The sequence below is a fragment of the Phascolarctos cinereus genome, unplaced genomic scaffold, assembly GCF_003287225.1.
Source record: "Phascolarctos cinereus isolate Bilbo 61053 unplaced genomic scaffold, phaCin_HiC Scaffold_1;HRSCAF=81, whole genome shotgun sequence".
NCBI classification, from domain to species: domain Eukaryota; kingdom Metazoa; phylum Chordata; class Mammalia; order Diprotodontia; family Phascolarctidae; genus Phascolarctos; species Phascolarctos cinereus.
The window spans coordinates 48,072,334-48,087,071 of NW_027555514.1; the positions used below are offsets into that span (position 1 = coordinate 48,072,334).

General features: G+C 40.2%; 1 protein-coding gene across 1 annotated transcript in view; it reads right to left on the reverse strand.

Annotated features, from left to right (window-relative positions):
- Window positions 1-13,620, reverse strand: part of AKAP9 (A-kinase anchoring protein 9) — a 175,705-nt gene extending 162,085 nt beyond the window's left edge. Inside the window, 1 exon segment of the mRNA XM_078151794.1 lies at window positions 13,382-13,620. Within this exon segment, the coding sequence (XP_078007920.1) occupies window positions 13,382-13,429 (48 nt within the window). The 5' untranslated portion in view covers window positions 13,430-13,620.
- Window positions 13,621-14,738: the final 1,118 nt, after the last annotated feature.

Below are 14,738 nucleotides of genomic sequence, written 5' to 3' on the forward strand. Positions count from 1 at the left end.
ATGCATAATGGTTACATAAGTTTTATTTTTTCCTTTTTTTTTTTCCAATTTGGGAGAGGGGAGAATAGTACACAAAAGAGATTTGCTTTTTCATTTACAATCTTATTTCTCTGTTCTCCTTTGTTTAGGTAAATGTTCAGTTTATTTGATGTTCAGAGTAAAAATAAATTAAAAACAACTGCATCAAATCTAGGGTAACTCCAGACACATTTTTGAATAAGCTGATAATGAATAAGCTAGATAAAGATGCACATGAGTGTTGGCAGAATTTTTTTAATGTTAGTGGGTAGACTTATAGACTCATGAGTCGTTTTTAACAGTTTCTACACGCCTCCTCTCTTACTTGCCAGAAGAGGCCTTGTCTGGCCAAACTTCAACAATTTTATCTCCAAACAGACTGCACAACCTTATCTCCTGCCCCACGGTCTTCTGCAGTTGTGGAGTGCTTAACAAAACAAAGACTTGTTTTAATGAGTTATATACTAGCCAAAACGTGTGGAGAATAGGTTAGCTATGTATGGATACACAGTGAAAGTCTCCTTATCTGAACATAGGACATCACATTCATTAATCACATCCCACTCTCCTCCCAAACCCATGAATGCTGACAGTTATTGCCCCTGACCTATTCCTTTCCAAATGTCATTCAATCAATTCTAGATGCCTGGCCTTAGTAGTTTACCACCATTTGTAAAGACCTGCAATGAATCACACATCTTAAATTACTTTATTTCAATCTTTTAAAACTATTATAAAAATTTCTATCCACTTTTTCAAATGGGAAGTGAACATTCCCTTAAAGTTCTGAAGTCAATAATTACAGATTCATTTACACATCTGTTGTCAAGGTCATTCTTGGATAAATCAAACGCAGAAATTTAATCTGGCAAACACCAAAATATTTTAGTTTAAAAGATCTATTTGTGCAGTATACCATTCATTACAAGGAAATCTGTAAAATTCATGGATAAACAAAGGATTTTCCTATTGCACTTAAAGCTATCACTGTAAATCTAGGCAAAGGTATGGCTTGAATACTGCTAAACTCTATTCCTACAATGACAAGTCTATGCACAAAACCAAAATCTTCTGCAGGGCCATAATATAGACATTACTCTTGAACAAGATTTTGAATTCTGAATTTTTAAAGTTTTGTTTTGGAAGCCTCTGGGATGATGATGATGATGATGAAGAAGAAGAAGAAGAAGAAGAAGAAGAAGAAAAAGAAGAAGAAGAAAGCAGCAGCATTTATTAAGCTTACTATTCTTACTATTCATTCTGCTAAGCACTGCGATACAAAGAAAGCAAAAATAATCCCTGCCATTAAGGGGAGACGACATGCAAATGACTATGTACATTTAAGATATATACTGGGCCAACTGGTAGTAATCTCAGAGAGAAGATACTTGAGTGGGAACCAGAAAAGACTTCTTGGAAAAGGTGGGATTTTTAGCTAAAACTGAAACAATAAAAAGTAGTGGGTTGTTTAAAATTTTGCGGAGTTATTTGTATGAAAAAAGACCCTATCAATCACAGGGAGGACGAGAGTTATGAGTTATTTTCTAACAGCGGTCATTTGTGTTAAACAATTAGTACACGTTGGACAGATACTTCGTAGCAACATATTGTTTGTGTAAAGCAATTAACTATAACATTTTAAGCAACAATAAGATGGGCACAGTAGGCTCAAATTCACAAACTCTGATTCATTAACATACTGTTCTAATCAAGTCAGACTAAATGATAAAAAGATATAGCCATTTAGAATTTAGTTGAATATGAGAAGCTTGATACGATGAAATGGAATATAATTAATCCTCTCAACCTTTTCACCTTTATCTGAATCACTGATAATGCTGACCTATCTTAAAAACACACCAAAGAGACAGCAATGCAGATTAAAGTTCTTGACAAGGCGGGATATAACTTACTACATAACACTACTCAATGCAGAATCTACTGTCCCATTCGTTACCTGTTATTGTTTATGATATTAAAATATCTTGCAAAATCTATAATAGAGAAATTATTCTGTTAAGAATCTATTAAGTTACCAAAAGCTACATTGCAATAATCTATCGCTTCTTAACTCTCTGAAGTCTGGCTTCTGAACTGAAACTGCTATCTCTAAAAGTCACCAGTGATCTCACAACTGCCCAATCCAATGACCTTTTCTCAATCCTCATTCTCCTTGATCTCTCTGCAGCCTGTGGCACTGCTGATTATCCTCTCCTCATTCATAGTCTCTTCTCACCAGGTTTTCAAGACACTGCCCTCTCCTGGTTCTCCTGCCTAACTGCTCCTTCTCAATATCCTTTGCTGAATCCTCATCCAGGTCCTGCCCGCCAAAGGCAGGTGTCCCCCAAGGCTCTGTCCTAGCTCCTCTTCTCTTCTTCTTCTATACTATTTCCCTTGGTGATAGAATAAGCTCCCATGAAATCAATTATCATCTCCATGCATATGATACTCAGATCTATTTATCCAACATAATCTCTCCTAACCTCCAGTCTTACATGTCCAACTGCCTATTGGATACCACAAGCTGTATGTCCTGTAGACATCTTGAACTCAACATGTCCAAAAATGAACTCTGTATCTTTCCTCCCAAATGCTGTCCTTTTCCTAATTTCTCTTTCACAATTGATGACTCCATCATCCTCTGTTACCCAGCCTCGCAGCCAAGGTCTTGACTTCTCACTCTTTCATCTTCCCATATCCAATCTGTTGGTAAGTCCTGTCAATTTTACCTTCACAATGTCTCTCTATAAACTCTCTTCTTTCTTCTGATGCTGCCAGCACCCTGGGTCCTGGCCCTTATCACTTCATGCCTGGATTAGTGTAATAGCCTTCAGGTTGGTCTCCCTGCCTCATCTCACCCCACACTCCAGTCCGTCCTCCACTCAACTACCAAAGTGATCTTTCTAAAGTTAGCAGATCTGACCATGTCTTCTGATGTCTCCTAATCTAGTTTCAATGTTAAAGCCCTTCATTACCTGGTCCCTTCCTACCTTCCAGTCTTCTTACACTTTACTCCCTTTAATATCAGGGATACTAGCTTCCTGGCAGTTCTTCAGACAAGATGTTCCATCTTTGGATTCTTTTCATTTTAACTGACTGACCACCACACCTCGAAGGTTCTCCTTCCTTTCTACACCTCCTTGCTTCCCTTTACTTCCTTCTGCAAGAACCGTTTTCTGGTCCCCCTTCATGCTAGTGCCTTCCCTCTGAGATTATCATTCTAAATCTATCGTGTTTGTACACAGGTGACTGCATGTTGTCTCTCTTGTTAGAATGTGAGCTCCTTGAAGCAGGGGCTATTTTGCCTTTCTTTATATTTAAAGAACTTAGCACAGTGCCCGGCACATAGTAGGTGTTAATGAATGCTTGTTGACTTGATTTCCTTAACAGGGGCTGAAATATGTGGTAGGAACCAAGGGGGGAAAACTTATCATGATCGAGGAATGCCAATTTCACCTACAACTTATACAGTATCTCTCTCCTAAAAGTTCAGAGTTCTCATATATTTATCATATGTTCCAACATACCTGCAAATGAAAACTACGGTAGGAATTATAATAATGATAACAACTAACATTATAAAGGGATTTAAAATTTGCAATCTATTCATCTCATTCGAGTTCCATAGCAACCCTCTGAGCTCGGTCTTACAAGTACATATTATCACCCCCATTCATGCATGAGTACAATGAGGCCAAAAAAGGGTAAGCAATTTGCCCATGGTCAAAAGCATCACCGGTGGGATTAGAATGGGCGCCTCTCTGACTTACAAGTCCAACACCTACCCACTGTACTCTACTGCCTCTAAAAGATGGAGCAACTGAAGTCCCGAGTTCAGTGATCCTGCCCTTAAAGAGCTCATATTCTAAAGAGAGAGACAAGATGCAATCAAGTATGTACAAACAAGATCCATGCATGGCAATGATCTCAGAGCCAAATTAAAGAACTATGGGGAGAGGTTTCAAAGAGGCGAATTTAGGATCGCTCAGAGGAAAACATCCTAGTAATGTACCTTCCCATAAGCAGAACGGGGTACCTTGTTAAGTAGCAGGTTCCCTTTCACTAGAGGTCTTCAAGCAAAGTCTAGATAGCCACTTGTCAGATGTGTCATATTGGACATTCTTTTTTCCAGCATGGGTTGGACCAGAAGCCACTAAAGGGCTCCTAGTCCATGATCATAAAACCAAATAGAATTTTGGACTAGAATTCAAGTCCCTGCAACCTACCTCAGTGCTCTCTGTATTCGACAATTATTTGTAGCATTTTGCAGAATTACAGACTTTCACAGTTGGAAGGGACCTTAAATCAAACCCTTGACCCATTTTACAAACTTAGAACGTGACACCCAGAGAAGTGGATTCCGTCACGGCGTTGAACTTGAGGACCTAGAGGGCCACATGTGGCCTCGAGGCTGAAGGTTCCCCACCCAAGTCCTGTACAGTGCTAGACAGTTAATAGTGATGATTTAATTATAATACTCCACAGTTCATAAAGCACTTTCTTCACGTTGGTCCTGTGAAATAGGTAGTAGAACTGTAATTCTCTCCGTATTATAGATAAGAAAGCTGAGACTTAGAAAGGTAACTGATTTGTTCGCAGTATGCAATTAATAAGTAGCAAATCCAAAACTCAAACCCAGGTCTTCTGTCTCTGAGTCCAGTGTTTTTTCCACTATACTAAAATTGAAAGTTCAGAGTTAACAGAAGCTAATTAAAGTTTGTAAATAAAGTTTAAATAAAATTAACTTTTCATAAGGTGCTTTAATGGTATGAAAACTTAAATTGAATTTTAGTAGAACTGTACTATAAGCCAAGCAAAAATGGACAAGAAAATTCCTTTCAGCTGATGTTTCATGACAAGAGAATAAATTTGAGTTTTTCACAGATCATGCATTTTGCAATAAAATGTAATTACCTGTATTTCCACTGAAATGCAGATAAATCACAACAAAAAAGAGTATTTTATGTGAACATATTTGGTAGAGTCTAGTTCTAGTCCATTAACTTTAAAAAAAGTGGGTTTCTGCTTCATGGAATAATGTACTTTTTTTACCTGTGACTCTTTCATCTCCAAATTATTTGACTACATCATCAAATTCCTTTTTCACTTCCTGTTTTGAATTAGCTATCATCCAACTTTCAGTTTCACTGGGATTGTTCACATATACAGGAACCCTCCTGGTTAACTCTATCCTTGCTGGCCTGCATTCTGCCTTTCCTGTGGGATGACAGCTCTACACCTGGAAGGTCATATGCTTCAGTCCCCTCACTGTACAGAGAATAAACAGAGACCGACTGAGAAGATGAAACTCCTTGCCTGGGTCACCTGAGTAGTTGTAGCTCAGCTGCCTGTGAGGCGAGGTCCTGACTCCAAATCCAGACTTCAGTGGTACCATGCTGCCTGCCTCTCTTTGAAAGGATCCCTTCTATCTGCTTTAAACAGCCCATCTTTCAGCCTCTCCTCTTAACGTGTCCCTCCACTCTGTTCCATCCTTTGAGATTTACACAGTTCTCCAACAAAGCTCCAAAGCCATGAAAAACAGTTTTAAATTGTACACATTTTTTCTTGTTATTGGCAATAACTGATTTAAATTCAAGAACTCAACAAGACTTACAAATTTATAAGAATACAAGTCCTTTCCCAGTTGATAAGTGGTCAAAGGACATGAACAGGCAGTTTTCAGAGGAAGAAATCTATCTATAATCATGTGAAAAAAAGTTCTAAATCATTATTGATTAGAGAAATGCAAATTAAAATAACTACGAGGTACCACCTCACACTTATCAGATTGGCTAATATTACAGAAAAGGAAAATGCTAAATGTTGGAGAAGATGTGGGGAAATAGGAACACTAATGCATTGTTGGTGAAATTGTGAACTGATCCAATCATTCTAGAGAGCAATTTGGAACTATGTCCAAAGGCAACCAAACTGTGCATACCGTTTGATCCAGCAATACCACTATTAGGTCTGTGTCTCAAAAATATCATAAAAAAGGTAAAAGAACCCTCATGTACAAAAATATTTACAGCAGTTCTTTTTGTGGTGGCAAAGAATTAGAAATTGAGGGGATGCCCATCAGTTGGGGAATGGCAAACAAGTTGTGGTATGTGAATGTAATGGAATACTATTGTGCAACAAGAAATGATAAACAGTCAGACTTCAGAAAAATCTAGAAAGACTTACATGAATTGATGCTGTGTGAAGTGAGCAGAACTAGAACATTGTACACAATAACAGCAACGTTGGGCAACGATCAACTATGATAAACTTAGCTCTTCTCAGCAATACAATGATTCAAGACAATTTCAAAAGACTCGTGATGGAAAATGCTATCCACATCCAGAGAAAGAACTATGGAGTCTGACTGCAGATCAAAGCATACTATTTTCACTTTATTTTTGTTTTCTGTTTTTTCTTTCTCATGGTTTTTCCCTTTTGTTCTGATTCTTATTTCACAATATGACTAATGTGGAAATATGTTTAACATGATTATACATGTATAACCTACATCAGATTGCTTGCTGTCTTGAGGAGGGGGGAGGAAAAGGAAGGAGGGAGAAAAATTCAGAAATTAAAATTTTACAAAAATCAATGTTGAGGGGCAGCTAGATGGCGCAGTGGATACAGTATGGTCCCTAGAGTCAGGAGGACCTGAGTTTAAATCCAGCCTCCGACACATACTAGCTGCGTGACCCTAGGCAAGTCACTTAACCCCAATTGCCTCACCATAAAAAAAAAAATCAATGTTCAAAACTATCTTCACATGTAATTGGGAAGAAAATAAAATATGATTAAGGAAAAAAAGGACTGAATAAGACTCAGTACTCAGTACTTAACAAGCATAAAACAATGCTCAAAAGTACAATAGTAAAAGAAAGCTACTTTCTTCACATTAGAATAATGTAGCTTTAATTTCCAAGGTCCAGTAATTATGGAGAATTATAATTTTTTTTCTTTACCAAAGATTCAAGAATTTGTGGGACTAAGTGGCCTAATTAGCAATATAATTTTTTTCACTGCTTTTCATGTAGTATTAATGTGATACTGGACATTCCCAGGCAAAACTAAATGTTTAGGAAAAAAGGCTAACAGTCTTACTATTCAAGAGCAAAAGCATGAGGTCACTAAAAAAGGAATGTTAGCTTAGTTTTAATGTTACCGTACTGACTTTTTTCCCTAAAAAAAAAAAGGTACTGTCAGTTACATAAAATTCTGTACATTAGTGTACTGCTATGGTTTGTGGGATTTTGCTGAAGAATTAATAGAACTTTATGAAATACAGAGTATGAATTTGCACCAGTAATAGTCTGCTGCTAATCTTAACTGACCTTAACTTGGTTATGCTCACAAATACCATAATGCTTTCTTTATATATAAAGTTGTAAATATTTTTACTTGGGAAAAATTATGCAATAGTTATGAAGGGAAATGGAATTAATCATTTAGTTCTGCAGCACAGGCAGTTTGTTTTGCCTTTCTCACCAATACATCAAATTAATTCAGTTAATAATAAAAAAAGTCAGTATAGTAGTTAGTATGTACTTGAATTAAGAAGATCTGGATTCAAGTCTGGCCTTTGACACACACTCTCTATGACTATTATAGATGAGTTGGTCTGCATAAGTTAAAGGAGTTTCCACCCAATGATATCATAGGCCATCAGTATATACAAAATACAATAATGTCTCATGTCTCTAGGGGTTAATGGAGATGTGATCTCCAAATATGGCTTTTTGCTTGTATGAATTATTTGATGTTCAATAAGAGGTAGATAGGTACTAAAGGATTTCACACTTTTGTTACTTACACAGGATCTTTCCCATGTAAATTCTTTAATGCTGGATATTCATTGCACTTACAGGGTTTCTCTCCAGTATGAATCCTCCTAGTAATCTTGGCCATTTGGAACAAAGAGTATGTGAAAAAGCCTTCCTGCTGTTAAAATGACTGGTTACAAATCCACACACTAAAGGCCACACACTTTGTTTTATAGAAATGGTTTTCAGGTTCTGACTTGGAGGCCGACTCTTATTCAATAATTAACAATTCTGATAAACCTGACTGTTTGGTTTCCTATTAAAAGCATCACAGAGGCATGTTCAATGTCTTATGATAACCAAAAGACATTGGACAGTGGGCAGTAAAGGAGAGAGTTGATCAATAAATAAAAGGAGAAATGAAAAGGTAAATAGTACTTCCAGACCCCAAATTATATTATATAGCAGAAATCACCAAAAGTATTTGGTACCAACTGTTTGTTTTTTTTTTAAATAGAAAAGTAGATAAGAAGAGATTAGCTAACCAAGAATCAGACATGGACATGATACATCATAATAAGCTTGACCTGAACATAAGAGGTCACATCACTAAAAATTAGAAGATAATGAGACCAGTTACTTTTCACAAGTACGGCATGAGAGAAATTTCTTAACAACAAAAAAAGTCAGAAGTAATCACAAAAGATAAATTTTTATTCTTGAAATCAAGTAGCTTTTATATAAATGAAATCTCACAACTCCAGAAAGAAAGAAAACCACTGACTAGGGAAAGAAAAATCTTTGCATCAAAAAATCTCTGATAACGAAGCAGATATCCAAGCTTTTTTTTTTCTTTTTTGGCTTGGCAATGGGATTAAGTGACTTGCCCAAGGTCACACAGCTAGTAAGTGTAATGTGTCTGAGCCACATTTGAACTCAGGTCCTCCTGAATCCAGGGCCAGTGCTCTATCCACTGCACCACCTAGCTGCCCCAAATATCCAAGCTTTAATAGTTTAAAGCTGCACTAAGAATTTTCGAACACCCTGTATATGGAATATATGAGATCAAGAGCCGTTCTCCAATAAATAAATAGTCAAAGGATATGAGCAATTCTCAAAAGAATTACAGGAATCATATGAAAGGTTACTTCACAACACTAATAAGAAGAGAAATGCAAATCAAAGTAACCTAACCAGCAAACTGACAAAGATGACAAAAGTGAGAAATTGTCAGTGTCAGAAGGACACACCGTTGGCGGAACTGTGAACAAATCCAACCATTCTAGAAAACATTCTGAAACAAAATTAAGTGAGTAAAATGTTTACACTCTGTGACCCAAGGATCCCACTGCTTGGCATATTTCCCAGGGAGGTCATCTATATCCTCTAACACTCATAGATGCCTCCTCTCCTTTTTTTTTTTTTTGCTGGCAAAGAGCTAAACATAAAGTAGATGCCCATTATTTCAGGAATGGCTTAACAAGTTATGCTACATGAATGTAATGGAATATTATTTTAATAAATAATGACTGAAGAATTCAGAAAAAATTGAAGATTAACATGAACAAATTCATAAGAAAGCAGAGCCAAAAAGAAATAAATGATAATGTAAAAGTAAAACCAAAACAAATAAGTATCAAACTTGGCCCTAGAGAATCAGTCAATAAGCCATTATTAAATAACTACCGTAGCACTGTGCAAGAGATACTAAAAGAAAATTAAATCATCCCTGACCTTGAGGAACTTACATTCGTGAGAACAGTATAGGGAGAGAGACATTTACTTTTACAGATACAAAATAAATACAAGATAATGGAGGTGGGGGTGGGGACAGACAATAATCGAGAAAACACACTACCCTCCTTTCTTGGCAGAGGTAGGGGACTCTTGGTGTGGAATACTGCACATACTGTATGTCAGTCAATAGACATTTATTAAATGGCTACTATGTGCCTGGCACTGTGCTAAGCACTGGGGATAAAAAGAAAGACAAAAGACAGCTCCTGCACTCAGTAGTTCACAATCTAACGGGGGAAATAACATGCAAACAAATATGTACAAACAAGCTATATACAAGCAAAATGAGAGATAACAGAGAAAATTCACTAGAATTAAGAGGGATTGTTGGTTTTGCAGAACTGCCTTTTTTCTCTTTCTTTTTAAATAATTATTATGAACAATTATTTAACGAGTCCAAGGGAAATATAGATTTAGAAGTGAATATGAAATCAAAAGACATCAATAAAAAAAAGATAAAATATATTTAAGGAATAAAGTGTGCTTATGGTTGTATGCCTCTGGAGGGCAATAAGAAACTTTTTATTACTAGGGCTCCAGACAAAAGGCTTAATTATAATAACTGATTTTAGGAAATAAAGTGTATGTTTTGCTCTTTTCAACCTAAGTTCCATTAGTAGCAGAAAATTACTTTTCAAAAATCTCTCAATTTTGTTTTTTGAAAAAAGCCACAAGGCAATGTCAGTATTTTCTTCCAAAATAAAGGTTAAAGGTTAAATTCCTAATACTAAGAAATTATGATTTATATGGGATTTTGTCCTCACAACTCCATGAGGGGGAGCAGCAGAAATATTATTATCTGGATTTTAAATATAAGGAACCTAAGGCTTAAAGTGATTAAGTGACTTTTCTGTGGGCACCCAGATAGTAAGGAAGATACCTTAGAGATCAGCTACTACAAACAGGGGGCCTCTTCCCTCATTCAAACACAGATCATCTTTGCCAAGTTCAGTTCTCTATTCATTATACTATGCTGCATCTCTAAGCAGGATCAGGTATGAAGACTAGAGGTTCTGTTCCCCTTTCTCACATAGAATTTTCAAAGACAAAACCAAAAAAAAAAAAAAGACCAGTTCTGTAAAAGAGTCCTGGGTTCAAGTTTCACCTCTCTTCCTGGGTGACCCTGGGTAGGTCACTTAACTTCTGCCTCACTGCGGTTTCTTCATCTGCAGGATTTGGGGGGAGGGGTGTGGACCAGATGATCTTTATAGTGCTATGTCTCTGATCCTTATAAGAAGAATGATACACTGTATCATTGCCTGAACAATAAGCTATGTTCTTTCAGAATGGTTTTATTTTCTGCTAAAGAATGATACCTGGGTTGAAGGTGGAGAGAAGTCCATGATAAAAGTCAAACCAGGCTTTTTCTGAAGTCAGATCATGTGATCAAAGCTTTAGAACTATAAACGGCCTTAAAGGTCAAAGAATTCAACCCTCTCTTATTTTATTTCAGACAAGAGAGGATAAAAAACTATCTCCAAGGTCACACAGACATTAAGGGGGTCATGGACTGACCAATCCAAGTCCCTGGCTCCTAATTCAGCAATCTTTCACCAAGTCACACCTCCTTTCATTGGCTTTTGGAAGGTAAAGCCTCTTTGCTCTCTCCACATCAGACACTGCTCAGGCACTCAGAATGCCTAGGCAGAAGCAGCAATAAAGAGGCTTCTAAGAATGCTCCCTTCTCTCCCAGCACTTATAAAAAGCCCTAACAGGGATCCTGAATAACTTCAATCACTTAAGCCCTGACTCTAAGTAAAGTGAGCCCCATGTATTAAGGTGAAGATTCAATTAAAGCTGTACTCACTAAAATCTTAACAGCTAACACAAACTTGTCTACAGATCAGACTTGGCTCTGTTGTTGAAATCACTTGAGGGAGGCTGGCTTTGAAAGGAACAGCCAATCACACTAGCAGCTAAAATACTGATAGTGACACTGAATCCCTGAAAGCTATGCCAGCAGATTCAGCAGGACCCAGAAAAGGACACGGTTCCTTATCTGAGCACCAGCCCCACTAAGTTTGAAAAGGCACAGCAGAAGCAGGGTGGGCTACTAGGTGCTGAATATTTCAGTAGGCCACAGCCACTCATATAGACTGAGATGAAGAGAGGTTTTAAATTAAATCAATGACAGGTATACTTGTATCACCAATCCTTTAAGTACTGAAGTACTCGTAATTATCTTTAATACCAGAGTTTAAATCCTTTAAGTAATGAAGTACTAAAACTTGTCTTTAATAAAGACAGTTTGAATATAATCCAAAAAAGCCAAGGGCATTTTAGAGCAATAAATACTCTCAGAAATGTTTTTTAAAGAGATTCATTATTATAATTTGCATCTTGTCTACAATAATAGCTGATATTTATGTAGCACTTTAAAATTGACAAAAAGCATTACACAGATTAATTAATTTGACCCTTACAAGCTTATAAGGAAGGCATTACCCACCCTACTTTGCAGATGAGGATAAATGATTGTCCACAGACACCAGCTACTAACTGACAGAGGCAGGATTCACACCTAGGTCTCTCTGGACTCCAGGTTATCACTTTCTACACCACCAAGCCACCTCTCCAGATAATATGTTTACTGTAAATCTGATATGTGATAACTCACAGTGAATTTTGCCTCGGACAATTACCAGCTATAGGAACGTGAGCAAGTCACTTAACTTCTGGGTGGGTTTCCTTATCTGTAAAATGGTTGTAACAATAGCACCCACCTTGCTGGGTGGTAAAGATCAAGCTCGTAAATCTCTTTGAAAACCTTAAATTACAAAGTCACTGATTCTTATGACCACAGGTAGTATGCAGTTAAAGTATCTCCAGACTAGATGACAAAAGATAGAAATAATCAGTGTTGAAAGGAAGGGCTCCTTGGGGAAGCCGTGATCTGATCCAACCATTCTGAAAAGCAATTTGAAATCGCGCTAAAAAATACAATTAAAGTGACTAAAATGTCCATTCCCTTTGACCCAGTTACATCACTGTCGGGCCAAGCTCGTCCTGGAACCGTGGAACGTGCCTAGTGATTCTCGCTGAAGCTTCCATTCTTCTGTTAGTTCCACAAACACCAAGCCCCCTTCCCACCACAAAGAACTTCAAACGTCAAGGGGGAGAGGACAGCTCAGCCCTCTCCTAAAAACACCCCCCTTCCCTTGCAGGATTTCACAGCTAGCACTTGTGGCACATTCAGGACATAGCTGTGCAGGGCCGTCCCCAGACAGCTGTCACAGGCCGATCCCGCTGGTCCACAAGTGCCAACGTGCCTCTCCCAAACCCGGGGCGAGAGCCCTTTCTATGACTGTGCAACGAGGGAAAGAAAGAGCCCACCTGTCAAAACCTGCATATCAGCTGCATGCGTGCGTGTGCGTGCGTGTGTGTGTGTGTGTGTGTGTTGGGGGGGGACGGAGGGGAGAAAGAGAAGACAAAAGACACACCAACCTGGGGAGGGAGGGAGAGGGAGGAGACAAAGGACACACCGCCTAACCGCCCTCCCCAAGCTGGGAAATCGGGAGAAGTCCACAAAGGTTAGCGATGGGGATGAGACAAAGCCAGGTTGAGGAAGGCTCGCGGGCCGGGGTCTGCAAGCTGGAGCAAGTCTGGGCGGGGCCGGCCGCCGTGCGCAGGCACCCGGAGCTTGCGATTCTGCCCCAGGCCAGAATAAAGGGGCGGGGCGGGGACCCCCCGCCGCGAGGCAGCGTCTCGGCGCCTCTCCCCACCACCCCACGCCAGGAGCAGGGCCCCGGCCGAGCCTCGGGCTTCCACCTCCCCGCCCTCCCCAGGCCGGGCCGCGCCGGGCTTACCTTGGCTCTGCCGGCCTCCAGCTTCTTCTGTCGCTCCTCGTCCTCCATGGCCTGCGCTGGGGAGGAAGGGAGGGAGGGAGGGAGGGAGAGAGGAAAGGGAAGGGCCTGATTGAGACGGACGTCACGGCGGCGGCCCGGGACTGGGCGCCGCGCTCCGCCACCGGCCCCGCGCCAACTGCCGTAGCCGGCTCACAGGAGGACCGTCTCCGGCGCAGCCGCCATCTTCGTCTCCACGTAAACAGAGAGGCCGCGGGCGGAGCGGGGGGGAGGGAGGGAAACGTCGGCGGCGCAGCCGCCGCTGACCCGGGATCCTGCAGGTGCGCCGGGAGCCCCGCCCCCTGAGCCCCCCGCCGCGCCCCAGACCCCGCCCCAGGCCCCCCGCCGCCCGTGGGCCTCGGAGGGTGGAGACCTGCCGACCTGCGAGTTAAGTCCGGTCCTCCACGTGGTGTCCAGTCCTGGGCTGAGCGTGGGGGGGCAACAAAATGGCCAGGTCAGCCCCGGGGCTCCAGTGGGAGAGGCACCAGGCAAGCAATTATGGGCCAGCGAGAGATAGGATAAATGGGGGATAGTCAACAGCATGGCACCGGATCCCCTTCTTATTTCTCGGACGGGGAAACTGAGGCCAGAGAATGCATTGACTTGCAGAAGTTCCGCAGGGAAAGCGGAGCAGAGTGAGGTAGGATTCGAACCCAGGAATGGTGTCCAATACTTTAAAGGGCACTCGCACACTGGTTTGAGAGCAGGGTCCTGTTCTGGCCCAGATGCATACGTGCTGTGTGGCTTTATTCAGACGTGGGACCAAGAGTGGACTCGTGGAAACAGCCCTGGTTGGACTTGGAGATCTTTGAGAGCCAGTGTGGAGGACTGGACACAGTGCAGGACCTAGGGAAGGGAGCTCCTGGGTTCAAATCCAACCTCAGGCAAAGTGGGCAAACCCCTGGCTTCCTGGCGCCTCAGGTTCCAGATCGGCCTTTCCAGGCTTCTAAGGTACCTTGTGGCTCTTAAGCTACGATCCTGTAAATCCCTTTAACTTTCAGGACCTCAGTTTCCTCACTTGTAAAATGAAGGGGATTGGACTTTTTTGTGTCATACGCCTTTGACTGGCTGGTGAAGCCTATGACCCTCTTCTCAGAATGCTATTTTTAAATGCATGAAATAAAACACATAGGATTACAAAGGAATCTAATTGAAATACTTATTGTATTGAATTATTACATACTGAAATAGAAAAAAAAATCAACTTTATGGACTCCAGATTAAGAACCCCTGTAAGAAATGATCCCTAAGTTCTGCTTCAGCTTTCAAAATAGCTTATCTTGTATAGTGATAATAACAGTTGTTTTTCTTTTCCTTTTTT